The 24,856-nt window shown below is 40.0% G+C and overlaps 1 protein-coding gene across 6 annotated transcripts in view; it reads left to right on the forward strand.

Annotated features, from left to right (window-relative positions):
- The window catches only part of NBEA (neurobeachin), an 848,387-nt gene that overhangs the window by 139,208 nt on the left and 684,323 nt on the right, over positions 1–24,856 (forward strand). For all 6 annotated transcript variants that reach the window (XM_073341812.1, XM_073341823.1, XM_073341834.1 and 3 more), the window contains exons 3-5: positions 7,268–7,368; positions 7,613–7,708; positions 18,000–18,121. In XM_073341812.1, the coding sequence (XP_073197913.1) occupies positions 7,268–7,368; positions 7,613–7,708; positions 18,000–18,121 (319 nt within the window). The remainder of the gene's footprint in view (positions 1–7,267; positions 7,369–7,612; positions 7,709–17,999; positions 18,122–24,856) is intronic.

The raw sequence follows: 24,856 nt of genomic DNA on the forward strand, positions 1-24,856 counted from the left end.
TTTGCCTGCCTTTTAAAACATCTGTGCTCTCTTCATAGCCTCTCTTGAATTTTCATGTTAGATGGCTTTTCAGTTTTTAATACTTTTTTTCTTAGTATTCCCTATGTTTCCTTCTACTGAAACATAGCATACTTTATTTGCACATCTATGAGAACTCATGAGAGTCTGGGATTACAGAAGATGTTGCCTGTGTGAGGCTTCCAATTTATTCATACCCTCAGTATCTGGAGATTATTCCTGTTTTCTTAGTTGCAAGTAATCTGAGATACTCTGGTTAGAAGGGTAGGCTAAGCTTCCACTTTTAGAATGTGATCAGTAGGATTTACAGAAGTAATTTTTCACTCATTACAGTTGTTGGGGAGATGCAGGAGAAATTCAAAAGGCCATCTTGTCTTCAGTTTAGGGTTAGCTTTTTCATCTTATGTATTTTAGTACTGTGTTTGAGAGTAGTGTAATTGACCTAAAAAATAGTGAAATTTTTGAAGAGTTGAATAGTTTTTCTTTCCATAAATTCTAGCTGATTTACAAATAGTTGCTAAGTGAGAGGATATATAGGTGGTTATTTTATTTTTAGTGCCCAAATATGTGCTAGCTGCTTTACAGAAGAAGTAAAAATATGGTACCTGTCAAAAGGAATTTTGAGTCTAAATATAGATGAGATTCCTTAAGTGAAGAAGCTATAATCAAGACAAGAGTTGGGGAAAGGATGATGGTAACAGCAGTGTGAAAATGTGTTTACTGAGATTTGTGCATCTTGGTGGGTTTAGTAAATATCAAATTGTATGTAATACTAAATCTTCATAAATGGCCCCATTTACTCTCTCCAGAGTAAGTGCCTTTGCGAGGTGCTTAGCATATTTTGGGTCCTTATAAGTATGTTTTAAAATTGTAAATGATTTGTTCTTTTAGTCTGTGTGAATTTGCTGCTTATAATTCAAGACTATACATCAAATAATATTGCTACTAAGTAGCAGTAATAGATACCCACTGCTAACATCACTGAGAAACATGGTGCATAGTCTTGTGCCCTTCAAGTAAATGCGTAAGCCAGTAGATGATCCTTGTTCTGTGGTGTGAAGAACTACATACTCAAGCAGTAGCAGATCAATATAGTCACACAGCCAAAGATGCACCATTACATATGACCTGTGACCAACCTGTCAAACTATTAAAATGATACACAAGGAAAGGGGCAGTCAAGTTCTACCTGTAAAGGGTATTATTCTGTTAAAACTAACATTATGGTTTTTAGACTGAAACACATAAGAAACCAGTGCAATAACTGTAATGTGCTCACAAAACCCTGCTTCACTAAGAAAGCAAACAAGCCATTGAATTTTCCACTTTCCAAATAGTCTCAAGGGTAACTCTGATGAGGCACATGTAACTCTGATGATGCCAACATCATAGGGAAAGAGCAGAAGATGCCTAAGTAACTGAAGATGGCAGAAGACAGTGTAATATTTGGGATCCAGAAGCAGTTGGGAAATCAAAGATCCATGAGTTTGCAAGTATTGATAAAAGGCTGGCATACCTCATCAGTAAAGGGAGTGGATGCCTACTCCATTAATTTTTCTAAGAATGCTTTTTCCTGCCTATCAGCAGCATTTCAGAGAAGGTTTTTAAGAGAGAGCTTAGGCAAGTTTGCTTTTATCTCTGCTCCTGTGAAAGTGGAAGAGTGGAAACTACTCTACAGATCTGATTACAAGACAAATTGAGTATCAGAATTCTGATGGCACTGCAGCTCAGAATGTATGTCAATCACTAGTAAAACCCCTGTGTATGTGGTGTTCAATTCCTGTTCACAATAACTCTGCTGGACCCTTCATAAGAGAGCCCTATGGGTGGATGAGTCACCTATCAGACCTTTGAAAGAAAGGAACAGAGACACCGGAGTTAGTTGCTTTGCTTCTACTTCTCCAGCTTCTGCAGATGTTTCACTACCACCTCATGGTCAATAGTGGCATTGGCAACTAACAAATCAAAAATGAATGAACATTGGTGCCTAATAGCTGATCATCACCAGGAGGCTATTGCCTGACAATAACCAGTGCCTTAAGGTAGGCTGATACATAGGGGTCAAGGTTGACAGGATGACTCCAGATGATGCCAGAGCTGCTTCGCTGCAATCATTCCTACCCACTTTCCTAAAATGGTGAGGTGAAAAATGTGGTGGTACAGTAATTGTTTGTTTCCTTGCATTCAGTGAGGATCTTTTGAACATGGGCCAAACCATAACTTAGTTCTAGGATTTGGTTCCACTCTATTCCAAAATAGTCAGTCTGTCAGTGGTGGGCCTAGTATTTCCAAGCTGGCTTGTAAAGTACAGGTATCCTTCTTGCAACTCATTAACTGTGGCTCTGTCTCTCTCAGTACTTCCTGAAATACTGTGATCAAAGTTAGGTGTAAATCAAGCAGAACAGATTGTCTACATTGTGTCATGTTCAGACAGCAATCTACGTAAGTCTCAGTTCACATTCTCTATATACAAAATGGCTAGAAAATACTTCATAGTGGGGAAAAGCTGACTTCATTTGAGTGGAGCCAATTCAGATACATGAGGTTGCCATCTACTTGAAGCATTTCATGTGCTGAGATTTTGCAGATGCTGTGGCAGAGGAAATAATATCTTAATCTTCATGACAGCTTTTGCATTGGAACGCATTTCTCTGCAATCAATTGCATTGAAAATTGGGATGACTATCATTGGTATTTGTCTCTTTCCCAGAAACTTTGTTTGTCACAGGTCATCTGGATACCCTGACAATCTAAAGATTATACTACAGGAAGGGATGTTGATCCATTTTATGAGTGGTTGAGGGCAAAAGATTACTATAATGACCAGATAGATGATTGGCAGATGGCCTTAACAGCTATAAAGTATTTTCCTTCAGAGAACTTAGAAAACTGAGTCCCTAAATTTTTGGGTAAGAACTAATGAAGCAAGTCTTCTGACCCAATAGTTTCTTTAGATAGTATATTAGTAATAACAGCAAAATCTGAATTGGTGTTTGCTATCCTAACTTGTCATGCAAAGTACAATTTACAGTTGCCTTTTCTTCATTGAGACCTATTTCCTCTCCAGGAGCTTAGTTGTTATGCTGCAGGTGGTTAGGATGCTTGAAAGTTGATTGAATTGAATTTTGAGCACTGAAACAGTAACTATTTTAAAGCGAAGTTCAACTAAAGTTGCTCCCACCAAATAATGCTATAGAGGCAGCTGGGCTGTTAACAGAAATTGTTCCTGGAAATGCATCCATTTGAAAATTTTGGAAAACCTGATTGCCTTATTAAGTGAAAGTTAAACTTCACAGCCAGCTTGTAAAGCTTGGTTACTAAACTTAAGCTTTACACGATGTTGTTCCTTCTGAAGTTGTGTTGCCAATGCCTTCCATGCAGATGATCTATGAAGGGAAATGCCATGTTATCTCTTGTCTGATGCTATGCTCAGTGTTACTTCAGAGACAACTGAGCTATGTTAGTTTTAAGCTGTTCCTTACATGACTGAATTAAGGTTCTTTCAGTTGAGTTTAAAGAGTAAATGTAAAATATTAAGGACAGTTAGGGTTGCCAACTCTCCAGGATTGCCCTGGAGTCTCCAGGAATTAAAAATGTATCTTTTGTTAAAGATCATGTCATGTGATGAAACCTCCAGAAATACATCCAACCAAAATTGCCAACCCTAAGCACAGTTTGACAAGTGTACATGAGGTGGCAGTTACTGCAAGTAAAACCTGTTACATTAATTGTTTGAAATGCATTAAAATAAGGAGAAAAGGTTTCTCTCCTCCCCCCATAATTTCATTTTTATAGTTTTATTTACAAAACGAGACTATAGATACATGTTAAACCTGTGTGGTATACTTATTATGACTTCGTATCACATAAAATGACAAGAACCTCAGAAAAGCCATGCTTTTTGACATTGCCATTCCTATATGGTGAGTGGATTAGTATAGTGTATATATACTAAGTATGGATTAAATCTTTTCAGACAAGACTCGTGATATGCCGTACTAGGATTTATTAATCAGAAACCAAGAAAGAAAAAAGTTAGTTTTAACTTCAATTATATCAAAAGAAATTAATCTAATTTAATCTAACTCTTTGTAACTGGAGCACGTAGCAAAACCAGTAATAAAAGTGGCCCAAGAGTTTGCATTTTAAGGGCATTCTTCTTTTGTTTATTACTTACAAAGTCCTGGGCTTGAATCTTTCAGTGCTTTTTGTTCAGTGTGAATGTGATGTTGCTGTGTTTTTAAGTTTGAATAAAAACACTTCAGCCCAGTTTGAGTAAAAGGGGAGCAAATAATTTTGCTATTATAAAAAGCAGCTTTTTTGAAAAGCTCTACTCAGCAGCAGTTTGAACAGAAATGTGAAATTTGCCATGGAGTGTGTCCCTGGCTAGAACATGTATTTTGATGGTCCACTGAAGATCTGTTTTAATTTTGTGATCATAAGGATTATTTAAAATATACTCTGCACGTGTGTAGTAACTTGAATGAAAAAGAATTTTTAAATTTATCCCTGTTCTGTTGGAGGTGTGATAACATAGGCATTGAAGATGAATGGAATTTTTAGGGATCTTCTGCTTTCTACCAAATACTTCCATATTACACAATTTCTTTTTCTATTTAAAGGAAAAAACCCCTCAAAGTGTACACACACATAAAAAAAGAAACAAACTTAGAAGAAGGTTAAGGTTGCAAAGTGGAGTACTCAAAAGTCAGGGCGAAAATTGACTTGCAGTCTCAACTCTTCCCCTTTCTGCATATTCAGCGTGTTACAGTCCTTAATTACCAGATCAAATGCTGCTGTTTCCTCAGGACTTCTGCCACAGTCAGGATGCAGGGTGGATGGTATGCAGTGAATGAGGCAGAACATTGATAGGAAATGGATGTGGACTCCCATTGGATGAGGAGATATCACACACATCATCACTTTCAAACTAAAATATTTTTGATTTTTGTTTTCCTTCAATAAGCTCTTCACAAACAGACCGCACACACCGACTCTTGCAGGATAGATTTTAAAAAAGCCTCTTAACCAGTCAAATGATTTATCCTACAGGCAGGGAAAGGAAAAAGAGATCATTATTATTATTTCTTTTATTTAAATACTTGGGAGGCGCTTGGACCCTATGATGAAAGTTGCCATAAGTGCCTAGGTGGTTTTTTTAATTTTTATCTTCACTGTTCAGTGGGTGAACTAGTGCTTCATGAACTGTCCGCCATGCAACCTGTGCACTAAATGAGGCTTCATTCACTGCATGCTCCAACTTGCTCACTGAGAGCTATAATCTGCTCTTTCAGTGGTACAAATTTAGAGCAAATCCAGTGGATTTACTCATAGCACATAGTGTGGGAATTACAAATAGAATTCACTTCAAAATGATGTGTGGATCTAGAGGACCCTATTGTAATTACTATGCACCAGTGTACCATTCAATCAGAACACAAGAGGAGGGAGTGGTTCTGTAGAAAAAAGTGTGTGATCCTGTAATTAGGATACAGTCCTATAACTGTCTCCTGAAAACTTTCTAGGGGCTTTCCTTCAGAGTCCTGTATCATTCAGTATGCATATGTGCATCAAATAAGATAAGGTTTTTAAAAAAGGTACTTGTGTGCACATGTTTCAATGCTGTTAGAACATTGGGAAATCATTTAAAAAAAACATGCTTATAGTACAATATGTAAACTATTCTAACTCAGACAAATCAAATAGATATTCATTAGACCTGTGAAATCACACATCTCACCATTTCCCAGACTGATTTCAAGTTTCTGTGCCTTCCTGCTGATGTATAAGAGCAGTTTTAAACACAGACAAAACCACATTTTTAAAAGAAGGTTTCTTTCACTGCCTACGAACAACTAAATGACTAAAAAATGTTCCTGGATAATTCCTGGATACAAGATCTGAAAAATTTCAGCTCAGAAAGTAAAAGTTTGGTAATTACGAGCAACTGAAAAAGGCTAGTTAGAGAAAATGTTTATCTTTTAGCTATAACTGCTCCTGTATCCTCCAGCTATAATGCAAAATGTTCTGGTAAATTGAAGGGAAATATGGTGAACTTCCTTAGCAGCTGAAAAGATATGTCCCAGGCAGCTTTCTGACCCCAAACCAACCATTGGAACAGAGTAGGAGAGAGGTGTCCTTTGGAGATAAGGAAGAGAAAAAAATCTGAGTTTTTTTAGAACAAAGAATGTTATGGAGAAAGATGTCTGACTGGTGAATGACCCTGGGGATCTAGAAGCATGTCTAAAATATTGGTGGATAAGGGCACTAGTTTGCCTTAATCTGTTTGGTCTGAATCCTCTGTGCACTGGAAGCTGCTCCTTGAAATTGTAACAGCTTTTGTGTTTTCTCTCTGAGGGCCAAAACTTATACTATCCTTCCTCCTGCTGTGATGGCATCTGAGGACACTAATAGCAATTCTTAGAAGTATTGGGCTTTGAGGGAAAGCAAAGAGAACATGAAAAGAACCAGGATTCCCCAAACGATGCAAAACCTTAAAATGAGCATAAATATTTCATTTTTTAAAAGTCTAAAATCTATTTATTAATCTTGAATGCTATTTTCTCTGAAAAGTGAATTTTTTTGTTCCTATTATCTGTATACGTTTCTCGCATTTTGAAATGCTGTAATGGACAATATGTCATCTATTAATTATTCTATAGCAGTTTTTGTCACTTGTAGTGATGGACTTTAGCAGATCCTCTTTTCCCCTCATTGTTTGGCATTGCATTGTGGTCAAATCTAAAGTTTTCATACTTGGGTACCAAATTAAAGAAGAATGCAGAGAAATAAAATTGCAAGATGACGTAGCAAACAGTTCAAAGAATGTTGATGTGTACATCTTAGCTCTCACATGCTCGAAACATGTTACTAGAATAATGAGGAAACATCCTAAAATGTGCAATACAATGGTGATAAATATTCAGCAATAGGTTCCTAGCCTATTGTGATAAAACTGCAAACATAGGATTGTTTCTGTGTACTTATTTACTGTTTTGTTAAAAACTAGAAATTCTAGAAATGGGCATGTAATCATATGTATATTTTAAACCTAAATGATGTTATGGGAAAAGTGGACATTCTTGAATTAATATTTTGTTATACAATCTTTAAGGTCACAGTTTGATTTTAACATTTGTGAATAAAGTTTACTTTTAATGAAATTGCCATTTTCAGCTTGTACTTGCAAATAATTTCTGTGACAAACGGTGTAATTCAGAGTTCAGAATAACTTTATTTTCCTTTGAAGATCTTCTAGTTGATATGTTGGGGGTTCTTGCCAGCTACAGCATCACTGTCAAGGAGTTGAAGCTTTTGTTCAGCATGCTTCGAGGCGAAAATGGAATCTGGGTAAGCTGTGGCTAGATAAAGTATTAAGTGTCGGTGCATTAGTGCCTGAGGTTAATGTAAACTGTCTCTAGAGGCATATGAAATTGAATTTTTTATGTTAATTGAATTACTGTTTTAAAAGTTTTTAAAAACAGTTTTAGAATTAATTTACCGGTTTGTTTGAAAACTATCCAGTGGCTAATAAAGCTATAGAATATCATTTACTGGTTGCATTGACATTTCTACAATTCTGTTGTTTTAACAGCCAAGACATGCAGTTAAACTACTGTCAGTCCTTAATCAGATGCCACAGAGACATGGTCCTGATACCTTTTTCAACTTTCCGGGCTGTAGTGCTGCAGTAAGTTTTTAACCAAAATGCTTCTATTTCTGGGAATAATAAAATAACTGTCTTGTATGCATTACTTTATCGGGTTTGGATATCCTTTTTAATAAAGAAATGGGGAAAACATTACCCAGTATAATTTTTCCAGAACAGACTAGGTCTTGGATGTTCAGGGAAGCTTGGCATAATACTGAGGTGATACCATACCCCAAGGTACTTAATGTCAAAAGTAAAAGGAGATTTTTTGTATGAGATGGATTAGGAGAGGAGAAGTATTGTGGGGAAACATATTTTTTAAATTGAAAGTTTACAATAATAGTAAATGATTAAAACAAGAGGCTGATACTATATAATTAGAAGTGTGTGTGGTGTGTGCGTGTATACATGCTTACACATTTATATTGGTGATAGCCCAGTTCTAAATTTTATCATGTGCCTTTAACTGCCTCACCTGAATAGTGTCCACTGAGACTACTGCTAATGTTTTTAAAAGCAGCTTGCCAGATAAAAGCCCATCTCTCCCCCCCCCTCCACCCCCAGTTATGTACTATCCCTTTCCTGTACTCTGCAAAATACATCTGCCTGAGTCCCAGGACAAGCAATTTTCAGTTTTGGACAGGGTCAAGGTGGAATATCTCATGCACCATCATGGCTTAAATTGGAAGCTGTATGTTGGTGGAAAGAGATGATTTGCAGTAACCAGCTGGAGTAGGCACTAGCTTCTGACCTCAAAATGTGGTATTTTATTCAAGAAAAGCAATTTCAGATCATGTATACAGGTATGGCTCTCTGAGATCTGTAAATTGGACTCATGGTAACTAAGGTACATACCTTTATAGATCAAATAATAGGAAAAACAATACCAGCAGTATTTTTTATAAACTCTTAACATATGCATGCTATATATCAGGGATCTCAAACTCAAATTACCACGAGGGCCACATGAGGACTAGTGCATTGTTCGTAGGGCCACATCACTGAAACCTTTTCATACAACGATACAAAAGTATAGTCAAAAATGAAAAAAATGAAGGGTAATACAGTATGCTATTAAAAATCAATGCATTAATTTTTTTAAAACTGTAATGTGAAGAGGGGTTTTAATAAAATTTAAACACTCAGTAGTGCACCTCACTCAAATGACAAAACACACCTTTGCTTTTAGAGTTACTTCGGTTAAAGCCCCCCCTCTGTCCCCTTCCCCACCCCCATTCCAACCCCTTCCCCAAAGTCCCTGCCTAAATTCTGCCCCCTCCCTGTCCCTGTTCCAACTCCTTCTCCAAATCCCTGCCCTGGCCCTGCCTTCTCACCTGAGTGCACCGCTGTTGGTGGGATCAGAGCCTATGGTGGGCAGCAGGAAATAACTCTGCAGGCCATGTGTTTGAGACCCCTGCTATATATGTTACAGAAAAATTAAAGTATATTGTGGTGTATAAGAGTTTTGTCACCTCTTGTTTGAGATGACTAGCATAACTCATTTGTGGCCTTGAGAGTAATGCCCAATCCAAATATCTAATTATAAACACTTTATCCTGCTCCACATCATCATGTGTATTCATTCATTCATTTTCTCTCTCTCTCTACATATATTACATGGTATATATTGTATACATAATATACTGTATATGTAATATTACCCACAATATACATTAAAAGAAAATTAGCAAGCTTGTAAAGTCAAGCACTCAAAAATTAAGAAATGCCAGAATTAAGGTAGTTTATGCAACCTTAATTTGGCTCCCTTGTGTATATGCCTTAGGGATACAGTCTCTAGTTACATGGTCATATACTATTTTCCCACAAGAACCCTGCCTCATTCAGTGCACACTATGGGTGGTACTCAGTAAATGAGCAGCTATTCAATATTTTGTTTTATCCTCATTCAGTGTGTCCTAGGCCTTATTACTAACCTGCTCTAAATACAGAATGCATTCATTTGTTCATGGGCTTTGTCAAGGTTCCTCCCCCACGCTGAACTCTAGGGTACAGATGTGGGGACCTGCATGAAAACCTCCTAAGCTTACTTTTACCAGCTTAGGTTAAAACTTCCCCAAGGTACAAATTAATTTTATCTTTTGTCCTTGGAATAACCACTGCCACCACCAAACTCTAACTGGGTTTACTGGGAAACGTAGTTTTGACATGTCTTTCCCCCCAAAATCCTCCCAACCCTTGCACCCCACTTCCTGGGAAAGGTTTGGTAAAAATCCTCACCAATTTGCATAGGTGACCACAGACCCAAACCCTTGGATCTGAGAACAATGAAAAAGCATTCAGTTTTCTTACAAGAAGACTTTTAATAGAAATAGGAGTAAAGGAATCACCCCTGTAAAATCAGGATGGTAGGTACCTTACAGGGTAATTAGATTCAAAACATAGAGAATCCCTCTAGGCAAAACATTAAGTTACAAAAAAGACACACAGACAGAAATAGTCATTCTATTCAGCACGGTTCTTTTCTCAGCCATTTAAAGAAATCATAATCTAACGCATACCTAGCTAGATTACTTACTAAAAGTTCTAAGACTCCATTCCTGTTCTATCCCGGGCAAAGCAGCATATCGACAGAGAGACACAGACCCTTTGTTTCTCTCCCTTCTCCCAGCTTTTGAAAGTATCTTGTCTCCTCATTGGTCATTTTGGTCAGGTGCCAGCGAGGTTACCTTTAGCTTCTTAACCCTTTAAGGTGAGAGGATTTTTCCTCTGGCCAGGAGGGATTTTAAAGGGGTTTACCCTTCCCTTTACATTTATGACAGGCTTGTCTGGTGCTCATCACTATGGTATCTGAGTAGTTCACAAACATTATTTTCACAAAACCTTTGTGAGGTGAGGTGGATGATGATATCCTGATTTTCATAGAATCATAGAATATCAGGGTTGAAAGGGACCTCAGGAGGTCATCTAGTCCTACCCCCTGTTCAAAGCAGGACCAGTCCCCAACTACATCATCCCAGCCAGGGCTTTGTCAAGACTGATCTTAAAAACTTCAAAGGAAGAAGATTCCACCACCTCCCTAGGTAACCCATTTCAGTGTTTCACCACCCTCCTAGTGAAAAAGTTTTTTCTAATATCCAACCTAAACCTCCCCCACTGCAACTTGAGACCATTACTCCTTGTTCTGTCATCTGCTACCACTGAGAACAGTCTAGATCCATCCTCTTTGGAACCCAGTTTCAGGTAGTTGAAAGCAGCTATCAAATCCCCCCTCCTTCTTCTCTTCCGTAGACTAAACAATCCCAGTTCTCCCAGCCTCTCTTCATAAGTCATGTGTTCCAGTCCCCTAATCATTTTTGTTGCCCTCCGCTGGACTCTTTCCAATTTTTCCACATCCTTCTTGTAGTGTGGGGCCCAAAACTGGACACAGTAATCCATAGTAATGAGGCCATTTTACAGATGAAGAGGTGGGAAAGAGAGGTGAAGCTCAGAAATATCCACTGATTTTGGGCGTCCAGTTTGAGATGCCTAAGAACTGATATTTCAGTGTGCTCAGCATTATATAATCCTTTATATGTTCAAACCATATTTCACACTGACTTTAATTGCAGCTATTAGAGCTCAGCACTTGTGTAAATTAGCCTCCAAGATCTCAAGCTATGCACCCAGAAACTGAGGATCACAAAATAAGTGACCATCACTGAAAACTTAAATTTAACTGACTTGCGTAGCATCACACAGGAACTTTGTAACAGAGACAGGGATAGAATCCAGTTCACCAGGGCAGCATTCAGCTGTCCCAATTATGAGACATCCTTTCTCTTTTTGCAAACCCTTGCCTCGGTCACAGCCCACCTTCCAATTTCTGCAACAGATGAAGTAGTGATCCTGCACACAGCAGCCTCCTTCACTGCAGAACCCTGATTTGTCCCCTGCATAGGTCCAGTCTGCTTACTGAGTGAGCAGATTTTTTTAAAAAGCAAATTGAAAACAAGCACAAATTTCCTCAAATGAAATGATATTGACACCCTCATTGTTCACGATCAGGGTTAGAACCAGGGGTGGGATGATTTAAATCACCAAGTGAAAAGCCTCAATTTAAATAATAGATTTTAATCAACTTTTCCATTTGTAACTCAGTTTCTAAAGAAAAGCGTATTTTCAGTGGGTGATGTAAATCACTACGTTTTAATGGCAAAAACTAAATAGAGTCTTTACACTAGGTTTCGTACTTCTTTTTATTGTTTAGGAGGGTACAACACTATAACTATGAGCTTTTATTTAAGCAATCAGAGAGCTTAATATTTTCACATTGTTATTAATTGTACAGTTTTAGTATGTTAAAAATGATGAACATGATGAATGATATATTGCTTATTTACTAGATGATTAACTTTTTGCTCTTGATTTGTGTCAAGTTCCTTTAGGATGTTAACTGGAATTTAATTAAACACACAAAATGGTATATAAACTTCATTTTTATTAACCAAAACAAGCCCTTAATATACAGTACATGACTATTGTGCCATATTTATAAAGCTTGACCTCAAAAGTTAATTGTTTTTCTTCTGATTCTTTATACAGAAAAGCAGCCTTTAACTCTTTTGGCAGAGGCTCTTAATACATTTTATATTAAATTCAGATTTCATTTTAAACCGGTTTATTTTAAAAAGAAAAATTTAATTTAAATAATTCAAAAAATTGATTTAAAAAAATCTTTTATCTGCCCTGTTGGAACCTTTAGATCCACAGCACAGTCATCTGCAACTTGAGCTAATAGAATAGTTGATAGCAATAGTAGGCTGTTGTCCTTCATGTGAACCAGCTCTAGAGGGAACACACACTTTTGCCAGTGGATTTTTGTGTGTGTATGAGAGAGAGAGAGAGATATGCGCGTGCGCACACATACACACGATCTTCATGCATTTTGAATAATATGTGGAATGAGGCCAAAGGAGGATAAAAGAATAGTAAGTATGAATAATGGGAAAATTTGGAAAGATTTTATATATGGCTTATATACGTAAACAAATACAATATCCTCATTTTTATTTCCTAATATATAAAAATAAAAGGATAGGATTAAAAAACACCTTGAAAAAATGTAATATCAAAATTAAAATCTTAATTCTGCATGTATCATATCGTCTTATTTAGGGACAATACGGACTTACTTAAGAGTCAATAGGCTTCAGAGAATAAGCCCAATGCATGGGAGTATTCAGAGGACTGCTCATTCAGGTTGTAAACTCTTCAGGACACACACCTGTCTTATTATTATATAAATGTAAAACACATAGCCTTTACTCTCAACTTGCCACTGCTCCAAAGTGGGCACAGTGTATGACAGACTCCAAAATTAGACACACAAAACTTATTCCTATGGGGAACCTATATATGGTGTGGGATTTATTCTTTTGGTACTAATAAATTTCTTTATTTCTGATGGAAATAATTTGATGGAAAAAGGCTAGCTCTTCTTTGAGTGATGGTCCCTGTTGTTTTCTACTGTGGGTTTATACATGTGTACCATAGTGCCCTGAGGCAGAGAATTGGAAAGTAGCATCCACTGGTCTGCGCATGGGCACTGGCTCACCTGGTGCCTTTGACTGAGGGGTTAAACGGATGGGCAGACTGGCTGCTTCTCCAGTTCCTTCTCAGTGCCACATGGTCTGGGTCAGAATCTTCAGTGTCCACAGCTTCAACTTCATCCGACAAAATAAAAATATTCTAGTTTGTAAATAGTTTTAATAATTTTATCCTTTAAAAATAGATTAGTCTCCAGACACCCCTCCCCACCCATACTCCATTTGGGTACCAGACCTTGCTCAGGACTCTGTGCTTCTTGCCTGCAATCCTTCTCGATCAACGACTACCACCAGAGCTGCCTGTACTCCCTTGGGAAAGCTCTCATTGTGTCAAGGTGGAGTATCAGCCAATTGTTCCCCAGCCATACCCGAGAAAGGTAGAGACTTCGTCTCTGCAAATACCTCATGGAAAAGGCCATGAGACTTCAACTGAACCCAGGCTGGGGAAACTCCCCACCCCCTGTGCATTGGCCTGATTAATCAAGGACTGTACCTCCTGCTGTGAAGTCAAGCTCTGGTGTGGGAGTATCTACCCCCACAGATGCCATGGCAGGAAGCTAGGAAACACTCTCATAAGCATGATATTAAGTCTTCCTCAAAGTCCACTTCAAAGAAGTCAGATTCAGCTGTAAGCAAGCCTTGCAGCTCAGCCCATGAGGACTTATTACATCCTAAGTCCCAGAGCCACAATAAGTCCAGTACTGAACCGTGTTCTGTTGGTACCATCATCCTTGACTACTCCCAACCTCCAGGATGCATCTCTTCTTGGGCCCAACAAAGAGGAATTCTCCCACAGACTATGGATATTCTGCCTGTCTTGGACTATATCCAATCTTTAAAGAGATCAGGTTTGTCTAGCAGCTCCTTGCAAGTTCACTTAGTGGCGATCAGCACGTACCATCCACTTTCTCAGAGCTACTTGGTCTTTGCATATCCACTGACCAATATTGTGGAAAGGCCTAATAAGAATTTTCCCACCTATTCAGAAGCCTACACCCCAATGGGAACTGAACCTTGTTCTGTCAGTACTCACAAAACTCCCTCTTTGAGCCTTTAGCTACTTGCTTCATGTCTCTCCTTTCCATGAATGTCGCTTTTCTTGTAGCCATAACCTGAGCGAGAAGGGTTGGCGAACTTGGAGCAATGACAGATTCTTCACACGCTATCTTCCATAAAAATGAGGTTTCTTTACATCTGCACTCCAAATTCACCCCTAAAGTAGCTTAGAATTTCACCAACACTAATTGATTCACTTATCTGTGTTCTTCCCAAAACTGCATGCTTCTGCACAGAAAGTAAGACTCCACTCCCTTGATGTTCAGTGGGCCTTGGTTTTCCACATACAGGGATTAAGATAAATCAGGAAATTCCTGAAGCTGTTCATCACTATAGCAGAAAGAGTCAGAGACCATGCCATCTCCACCTGGAGAATCTCCAAATGGATCTCTGCCTGCATTCTACTCTGTCAGCTTCCAGACCTTTCCCTACCTCCCCAATGTGGTAAGAGCTCATTCCATCAGAGTGCAAGTAACAACTATGGCGTCTCTTCAGGAGATACTCCTCCTGGACATCTGTAAAGCAGCCACGTGGAGCTCCATTCACAAATTTACCAGATATTATGCCTTGGTACAGGACTCTTCTGCTGATGCCTCATTTGGTTGTGGTACTCAGCCTTACTGTCTACATCCTTGCATCCTCTTCCTCCTTAGATATCCTTGTCAATCAGCTGCAGTGGAATACAATAGGGACCATCACTTGAAGAAAAGTTTACTTATCTGTAACTGGAGGTTCTTTGAGAGGAGTGGTTCCTGTCTGTATTGTGCTACCTGCCCTTCTCCTCTGCTTCAGATCTTATCTGACTTGTGGTAGAGAAGGAACTGGAAAGAGTCAGTCCATTATCCTGTTGGTCAGAGGCATGAGGTGAGCTAGGGCAGATGCGCAGACCAACAGATACTATGTTCAAATTCTCCGTCTCTGGGTGCATGATGCCCATACTGTGGCAAGGCATCTCCTTCGTCTTGCTAGACTTAGCACTTCCCCTTCTGGGGATGGCGGGTCTGGAGTAATCAGCCCCACTCAGGGCAGGGCTTGCCTTCCCCCTTCTGTGCTCTCTTGGTCATATTTTCAGGGTAGGCCTCAGGATTGGCTTAAGGGTGATCCTTCACCAAACAAAAAGGAAACAATCTTGTGAACAAAAAAACCCAAGGGGATACCTGTCGCTGCCTCCTCTTGGTTGCCCTGGGATTTCAGTCTTTCCCCTCGCAGGCAGTCAGGTTTGGCTGTTTCCCCTATGGCAAGGAGCTCAGCCATCACCCTGGAGTAGCTTATTTCCCTGCTGCCACTAGCCTGGCAGCAGCTTGTCTGTCTGTCTCTCTCTTCCCCCTTTCTCTCACCAGAGGAGGGGTTTTAAAAGGCCTCAGGCAGCCTTTAATTGGATTCGGTTGTCCCTAATTGACCTGAGGTAACCCTGTCTCAGCTAGTAGGGAAGAGCGCCTTTAAAGTTCTAGGGCTAACACATTTGCCTTCCAGCACCTTCTTGCAGACATCTGGCCTGACTTTGTCACAATACATAACCCCACAGTGGAAAACAGATAAGGACCATACATCTTGACTATTCTCCAGTTACAAGTAATCTCCTCTATCGTTCTGGGATGTATTAGCAGGAGTGTTGTCTGTAAGATGTGGAAGGTAATTGTCCTGCTCTACTTGGCACTGGTGGGGCCTCAGCTGAAGTACTGTATTCAGTTCTGGGATCCACATTTTAAGAAAGATGTGGACAAAATAGAAAGAGTCCAGAGGAGAGCTACTAAAATGATGAAAGATTTAGAAAACCTGACCTATGAGGAAAGGTTAAAAAAAAAGGGGGGGGGCATGTTCAATCATGAGAGAACCTCATAAGTCTTCAAATGTGTTAAGCACTTTTATAAAGACGATGGTGAGCAATTGTTCTCCATGTCCACTGAAGTAGGACAAGAAGCAATGACCATCGTCTGCAGCAAAGGAGATTTAAGTTAGATATTAGAAAAAATTCAGACTCTGCAAGAATAGTTAAGCATTGGAATAGGCTTCCCACAGAGGTTGTGGAATTGGAAGTTTCTAAGAACTGGTTAGACAAACACCTGTCAGGGATTGTCTGGGTATATCTGGTCATGCCTCAGCTCAGGGGGCTGGCCTTGATGACTTCTTGAGGTCCCCTGCACCCCTATATTTCTATGAATTTGTGAATTTTCAACAATAGAATTAAACTTTTGTGGTATATTTGGGACTAAAAAGAGTGACACCCCTCAAAATGGAGAACATTTGAGAGGTGTGCACATAGCATGCTTTTTGATGCTATACAAATAACAAGTATTATTCTGTATTTGTGTATAGTAGTGGCTTTCTGGATACACAAGAAGAAACACTCCCTTCCCCGAGGAGCTCAGTACAATTTCACACCACTCTGTCTGATTAGAACACTTTGCTTGTATTCACTTATTGTTCGTAGTATCAAATCTTCCTCCTCCATCCCCTCAAAACAGGGAAATAAATTACAATCCCCTATGCAAACTGAGTTTATTACGCACTAGCTTATGTTGGAGTTGTGGCAGTTCTAAATCTTTCCCAGTAGGAGTGTCATGTGTGATTAACTTATTCTGCTTTTAAGCAGTCCACCAAGTTGCTGCCCATTTCTGTACTCCCTAATTAGGATACCACAAATACTAACTTTCTCTGTTAAATTATTGAAATGTATTAATTTTTCCCTGCTCAGGGAATCCTGGTTATTCTAGTTTGATTGACTAAGGTACTCCTTAAAATGACCTTGCTAGAACTGAAAAAGGTACTCATTGGTCTTTGAATTAAACTCACCTAATTACCTTGAAAAATATTTCCTTCTATATACTTTTATATAGTACAAAAAGTGAGAAAATATTGTATGTAGATAGTTGTAGAGAAGGCTGATGTTCCTTAATTTCTATTATCTAGAACTAGGCTATATTTTGTTTGAAGAAAGCACTCATAATCGGGGCTTTGCCATAATAATCTGTAGTATCATAAACATTTAATTCCGAAAAGTCATTAAAGTGATATACTTTAGTTATGGGTACCATACTGAGAAAAGAAGGGGTTTATATCTTGTATAATTCTCTATACAACAAGCCAAAGTCTTCAGTCAGCCACAGCCTAGAAAATCAAACAATTTTTCATAAACACCAGCATCCGTGGCACGGCATTAAATCACATCCTTTGATTTCCACACAGGCCCCTCTCTAACATTTATTTAATTTTATCATCAGAGTCAGTTATTAAACTTCTCCACTTCTTCACTCTATTACATCAATTCAAAGGCCAGGGAAACAGCAGTATAATGTTGTTAAGTGATTACAGGGCATATTTTTTTTTAAATTGTAACTCATTGAATCTTTTGTCTTGTTATTGAGCATGAATAATGTGCTCCTGGCATTTAAATGGATTTTGCAATTTTCAGACGTTGAATTTTGTGTTTTAACACTTATAAAAGTAATTTACTCCCTGGTATTTTCTACTCAGAATGCTATCCCTTCTGTAATGTATTCAATATATAATTTAATTGATTTTATTAATATCTCCTCAATTCCTTCGTCGATATAATGTATGTAGTTGGAGAACTGAAAACAAGAAAATCTCATAAGAGTAATTAAACATTAAAGCATTTATAGTGCAGTGGTTGCCATTTTTGTGGGTCCTTTCAAAAGAGTTGTTTGATTAAACACTGTAAATCCACATACTTACTTTACTAATTTTTACTGTTTCCTTTTTTGTAGGCAATTGCATTACCTCCTATTGCTAAGTGGCCTTACCAAAATGGGTTTACTCTTAACACCTGGTTTCGTATGGATCCATTAAACAATATTAATGTAGATAAGGATAAGCCCTATCTCTATTGGTAAGTAACTCGTATATATGATTTTATTTTGGTTTCCTTATAAATAGTTAATTGTAAAATACAAATTAGTAGTTGAAGCTCTTTTTTGCCAGCATTTCCAGATTTTAATAAATTTTACTTTTTTTAGAAACTTCTCTAAGATTGTCTATGCTATTTATTTCTTAACAGTTGAAATACAACAATGCAAGCAATATGCTTTTTAGATCAACCATAAAACAAAATGTACTGTGTTTTAAGAATTTGTAAAGAAATTATTTCCTGTCAGGACAATTTGGGGATGTGCCTTTGTAGTGTAATATTTTCTCACTAGAGACATTTAAGGCTTCACTGATTTTTTTATGACCTTATGAGAGAAATTTGCTGAGCTCTCAGCACTGCTTTTTACACATTTATTATAGGCTTCTTTAAGGTGTTGATGATAGATAAAGTATCTCTAAAAAGAAAAATGCCTGCTCAACCCCCAAGCAGGTCCCATTAAGATGAAATGTAAGCACTAGTTCCTAATAGTATGCTAACAATGAATGCCGAAAATGGAAGGAGAAATCTTTACTCCATTTCCCTATCTCTGCTATGAAGAAAATGACTCCTTTGTAAAGCACTATGGATTAGTAGTTCTATCTCGGAGATAAATAATGGTGATGGTTTTATTATAGCAGTTAGTATTTTAAATTTATTTTTATTCAGTTTAAACAGGTGCTTCATCTGGGTGATGAAAACATGGGTTGTTTCATTATAAGGAAGAAGAAATCAGTTTGGGTGTTTGCTCAAAATAGGTAGCCTTAGTTGGAATGGGAAAAGATAGGAGACAGTAAATATATGAATAGGAGAAATAGCCTCAGTGTTAGTGAAAGATCCACAGTGTTCTCAAATTCTCTGCATTACTTAGTTTATTGTCTTGTACATTGTATCTTCCCATTTTACTGTCTGCTTCTATTGTTTTTAAACCACAAAAGCTATTTGTTATAGAACATTCAGCAATGTACATATAATTTCACCAGATATGCGGGTCCTCCACATCCCGCCACACCCACCAAACAAACACAAACAAACAAAAAGACAGCTCCTATACAATATCTGAAAATAATGTATTTTTTATAGTTTTCCTTACTGATCAATGTATCAAATATTACTATATGTTTAAATCTTCTGCATAGTTTGGACAAATATAAAAGGGAAGTTTTAAAGTTGTTTCCTATCTGCCTTGACTTTCTGTAAGTTTATAAAATAGGAAAAAAAAGTTACAATATTCAATAAATCAGGTACAGAGGAGGGCACATTAGACAAGTAACCATAAGTAACATTGATATTTATGTGGACGTATCTAATAAAACTACATGCAGTCATTTGGGGAACAAAAACTTGTAGGAATGCTCAAGTGAAGGAAGGATGACTAGTTCAAATCTAGTCCTTTTTGGGATGCAGAGTACGATGGATGGGGAATGGCTTGATGTTGAGGAAGAGATTTGTCTTTGCATCAAAATGAGAAGTAATTTCTTCAGATATGAACAGACCCAAGGCTGCACAGTTGCAGACCAAGCAGTTGCGGGGTCTTTCTACTTCAGGCCACCCCCCTACTGATAGCAGAGCACCCCAGGACGTGCTATGCAGGATTGCCCACAATATGGGGCTCAAGGCTGAGAAGGTGGTTGAGTCAGAGGCCCTGATGGTTGATATTTTAGCCCCCAAAGGGCCATCCAGGGTAGTACTGCCCCTTATAAAAACCATTCAACCACCACAAAATCTCCGTGGCAAACTTTTTCCATCCCCACGACAGCTAAAGGGGGTGGGAGGAAGCATTTTGTACCCTCTAAAGGTACAAGCACTTATTCTCTTGCCTGCAGCCCTGCTTGTTAGTGTTGGTGGCAATAAACGAGAGAGCGAGATGGGGGCAACAGGGCCCGACTCCCAAGTCAAAAGACTCCAAAAAGATGGACCTTTTTGGCCAGAAGGTCTACTTGACTGGAGGGCTCCACTTGAGGATGGCAATCTTCAGCACATACAATTTTAATTAATGGGACTCCATGATGAAATTTAAGGAGCTTGTGCTGTCTCATTCTAGGGCAGAATTTGTGGTCAAAGTGGAGGAGGGCAAGTCAGTGGCATGGACCTCTTTACAGGCCTCACTGGATGCTGTGTACTCAGCCGCACGGATGTTGCCCTCTGGCATAGCCATGAGGAGGAGTTCCTGGCTGCAGGCATCCGGACTTCCCCACAAAGTCAAATAAACTATTCAGGACCTGCCTTTTAATGGCATGGGCCTATTTGCGAAGCAAACAGACTCCATGCTTCACAGCCTAAAAGATTCACAGGCAACTATGAAATCGTTGGGCATTTTAACCCTGCCATTTTAAGCCCCATCCGCTGCAGCGCTTCTATCCCTCTCGGCCCAGACTTCTCCAGGAAGCGGGGCAAGAGTGGCAGGTGCAAGCCCTCCTCCTTCTCCACCCAGCCAGGGCCAGGGCTCGACAAGAGGGCTCTAAGCAGGCCTTTTGAAGGTGGGCCTGGGAACGATGCACCAGCCAGCAAAATGGACCCTTCTCCCTGCTTTCTCAACCATCTGTCCCACTTCTACAGTGCTTAATCTCTGTGACACAGATTACGTCAGACCACTAGGTCCTTCACATGGAAGTGGGATATCCTCTGCAATTCTGCTCCTCCCCTCCCTCCCACCCACTTTCCCCGTCCCTCTTCAGGGACCCTTCTCACATGCATCTCCTCATACAGGAGGTCCAAATGCTCCTCACCACAGGAGCACAGGAGGAGATTCCTCAAGAGCCAAGAGGCAAGGGATTCTATTCCCACTATTTCCTAATCCCCAAAACCAAGGAGGGTCTCAAACCCATCCTCGACCTGCAAGGCCTCAACAGGTTCATGAAAAAGTTGAGGTTCTGCATGATTTCTCTAACTGCAATTATTTCCTCTCTGGATCTGGGAGACTGGTATGCCAGCCTCGACCTCAAGGACACATACTTCCACATCTCTATAATTCCTGCCCACAGATGATTCCTCAGGTTCGTGATCAACTACAACCATTACCAATTCACAGTCCTCCCCTTTGGCCTTTCAACAGTTCCCCAAGTGTATGTTGGTCGTAACTGCCTTTCTACACCTGAAGCAGGTGCAGGTAAAACCGTACCTCAATGACTGGCTGCTCAGGGGACGTTCCAGGGACCAAGTGGAGAGAGAGGTCAGCTTTGTAAGGTCCACTTTTGACGGGTTTGATCTCCCACTCAACAAGCACAGATCAACCCTATCCCCGACACAGAGGATCGAGTTTATCAGAGCAGTATTGGACTCAGGCCAGGCCAGGGCATCACTGCCAGAGGCTCATTTTCTGTCAATAACAGACATCATACAAAGCCTCAGATGGTACCCTACTACCACAGCAAGGGGTTCCTTAAGGCTCCTCTGCCACATGGCGGCATGTACATATGTGGTACAGCACACGAGGCTGAGGCTCAGGCCTCTCCAAGCTTGGCTGGCCTTGGCCTACTGTCCGGGGCATGACAGCCTGGACAAGGTGGTCACCGTTCCTGTGCCGGTTCTCGAGTCTCTACATTGGTGGCTCAACCCTCAGGATGTATGTGGGGGAATCCCATTCAACAAGCCCACTCTATCCCTGGTGACAGATGTATCGGCACTAGGATGGGGCGCTCACCTGGGAGAACTACAGACTCAAGGTTTCTGGTTGCAGGACAAGCTTTCACGCAACATCAAGGAGTTGAGAGCGGTCTGATGGGCATGTCAAACTTTCCAAACCCAATTGTGAGGGAAGTGCATGGGTGTCATGACGGAGAACATGACACTGATGTTTTACATCAACAAGCAAGGTGGGTCTTGTTCATCTTCTCTATGTTAGGAAGCCCTCAAGCTGTGGGTCTTCTGCATAGCCCACTCTATTCTCCTGGAAGTGGCTTACCTCCCAGGTTTCTCAGAACGAGTTGGCAGACTACCTCAGTAGATCCTTCCACAATTACGAGTGGCCTATCCACCCGGACGTAGTCCACAACATCTTCCAGAAGTAGGGAGTTCCCCAAATTGAGCTGTTCACCACTCAGAGAAACAGAAAATGATCTTGATTCTGTTCCTTCCGTAATCACAGTCTGGGCTCTCTCGCAGGCGCGTTTCTTCTCCCTTGAATGGACCATCTGTTGTATGTGTTCGCTTTGTTTCCACTCGTCCATAAGATGCTGCTCAAAATCCACAGGGACAAGGCAGCAGTCACACTGGCAGCAGTGGCCTGGCCTCACCAGCTCTGGTTCACCATGCTCCAGGAGCTGTCAGTGGACACTCCAATCTCATTATTCCTGGTTCTGGACCTGATCACCCAAGACTGCTGTTGGCTTCATCATTCTGACCTCAAGTCTCTTCACCTCACAACTTGGAAGCTTCATGGCGAAACCAGATGGAGCGCATGTGCCCTGAGTCTGTTGCAGGGGCGGGTGTCCTACTTGGTCACAGAGGATTTCATTGTGGATCACGTCTTGTATCCGGGAATGCTATGAGTTGGCAAAAGTACCAGCTTCTGCACTAACAGCACATTCCACAAGAGCGCAGGCCTCCTCAGTGATGTTCCGAGCCCAAGTCCTTACCTAGGATATCTGCAGGGTGGTGATGTGGTCCTCTGTTTCTTCTGTCATCTCTTACTGAAGATGTTAATAAAACCAGTGGATTTTATCATGAGTTAAAAAGAAAACTTTAATTTTATATATTTATTATCCCTTCAGGTTCTTCATATGGGTATACAAGAAAGTCAGTGTCCTTCACAGGCAGGAAGAAACACAAGATAAAAGAAATGTGGTTAATCAGACCTCAACTTTATTAACTTATCTGGAAACTATCTAGTAATAACTCAGAGTGCAGGTCATCATTGCTGGGTTAAGAGTCTATGGAAATGGGGTTGTCTTCTTGCTGTACTAGACATTAGGAGACCCAGCCCCATTCCTCAGATTCTTCAGTGGATGCCTTCCCTTAAATCCACTTCTAGTTCCAATTTATAAGGAAACTGGAACCTCCTGTAGAATGAGTACTTAGAATCATAGAAGGTTAGGGTTGGAAGGGACCTCAGGAGGTCATCTAGTCCAACCCCCTGCTCAAAGCAGGACCAACCCCAACTAAATCATCCCAGGCAGGGCTTTGTCAAGCCGAGCTTTAAAAACCTCCAGAGATGGAGATTACACCATCTCTCTAGGTAACCCATTCCAGTGCTTCACCACCCTCCTAGTGAAATAGTTTTTCATAATATCCAACCTGGATCCAGTGGACATAGTGTACTTAGATTTCCAGAAAGCCTTTGACAAGATCCCTAACCAAAGGCTCTTATGGAAATTAAGTTGTCATGGGATAAGAGGGAAGATCCTTTCATAGATTGAGGACTGGTTTAAAGACCGGGAACAAAGGGTAGGAATAAATGGTAAATTTTCAGAATGGAGAGGGGTAACTAGTGGTGTTCCCCAAGGGTGAGTCCTAGGACCAATCCTAGTCAACTTATTCATAAATGATCCGGAGGGGTAAACAGTGAGGTGGCAAAGTTTGCAGATGATACTAAACTGCTCAAGATAACTAAGACCAAAGCAGACTGTGAAGAATTTCAAAAAGATCTCACAAAACAAAGTGATTGGGCAACAAAATGGAAAATGAAATTTAATGTGGATAAATGTAAATTAATGCACATTGGGAAAAATAACCCAAATTTTACATACAATATGATAGGGGCTAATTTAGTTACAACTAATCAGGAAAGAGATCTTGGAGTCATTGTGGATAGTTCTCTGAAGACGTCCATGCAGTGTGCAGCCGCAGTCAAAAAAGCAAACGGGATGTTAGGAATCATTAAAAAAGGGACAGAGAATAAGATGGCGAATATCTTATTGCCCTTATATAAATCCATGGTATGCCCACATCTTGAATACTGCATACAGATGTGGTGTCCTCATCTCAAAAAAGATATACTGGCATTAGGAAAGGTTCAGAGAAGGGCAACTAAAATGATTAGGGGGTTGGAATGGGTCCCATATGAGGAGAGATTAAAGAAGGTAGGACTTTTCAGCTTGGAAAAGAGGAGACTAAGCAGGGATATGATGGAGGTATATAAAATCATGAGTGGTGTGGAGAAAGTGAATAAGGAAAAGGTATTTGCTTGTTCCCATAATATAAGAACTAGGGGCCACCAAGTGAAATTAATGGGTAGCAGGTTTAAAACAAATAAAAGGAAGTTCTTCTTCACACAGCGCACAGTCAACCTGTGGAACTTCTTGCCTGAGGAGGTTGTGAAGGCTAGGACTATAACAGCGTTTAGAAAAGAACTAGATAAACTCAAGGAGGTTAAGTCCCTTAATGGCTATTAGCCAGGGTGGGTAAGGAATGGTGTCCCTAGCCTCTGTTTGTCAGAGGGTGGAGATGGATGGCAGGAGAGAGATCACTTTATCATTATTTGTTAGGTTCACTCCCTCTGGAGCACCTGGCATTGGCCACTGTCGGTAGACAGGCTACTGGGTTGGGTGGACCTTTGGTCTGACCCACGATGGCTATTATTATGTTCTTAGATTTCCCCTACTGCAACTTGATACCATTGCTCCTTGTTCTGTCATCTGCCACTTCTGAGAATAGCCTACCTCCATCCTCTTTGGAAGCCCCCTTCAGTTAGTTAAAGGCTGCTATCAAATCCCCCCTCACTCTTCTCTTCTGCAAACTAAATAAGCCCAGTTCCCTCAGCCTTTCCTCATAAGTTGTGCT

This window comes from Lepidochelys kempii, chromosome 1, assembly GCF_965140265.1.
Source record: "Lepidochelys kempii isolate rLepKem1 chromosome 1, rLepKem1.hap2, whole genome shotgun sequence".
NCBI lineage: Eukaryota > Metazoa > Chordata > Testudines > Cheloniidae > Lepidochelys > Lepidochelys kempii.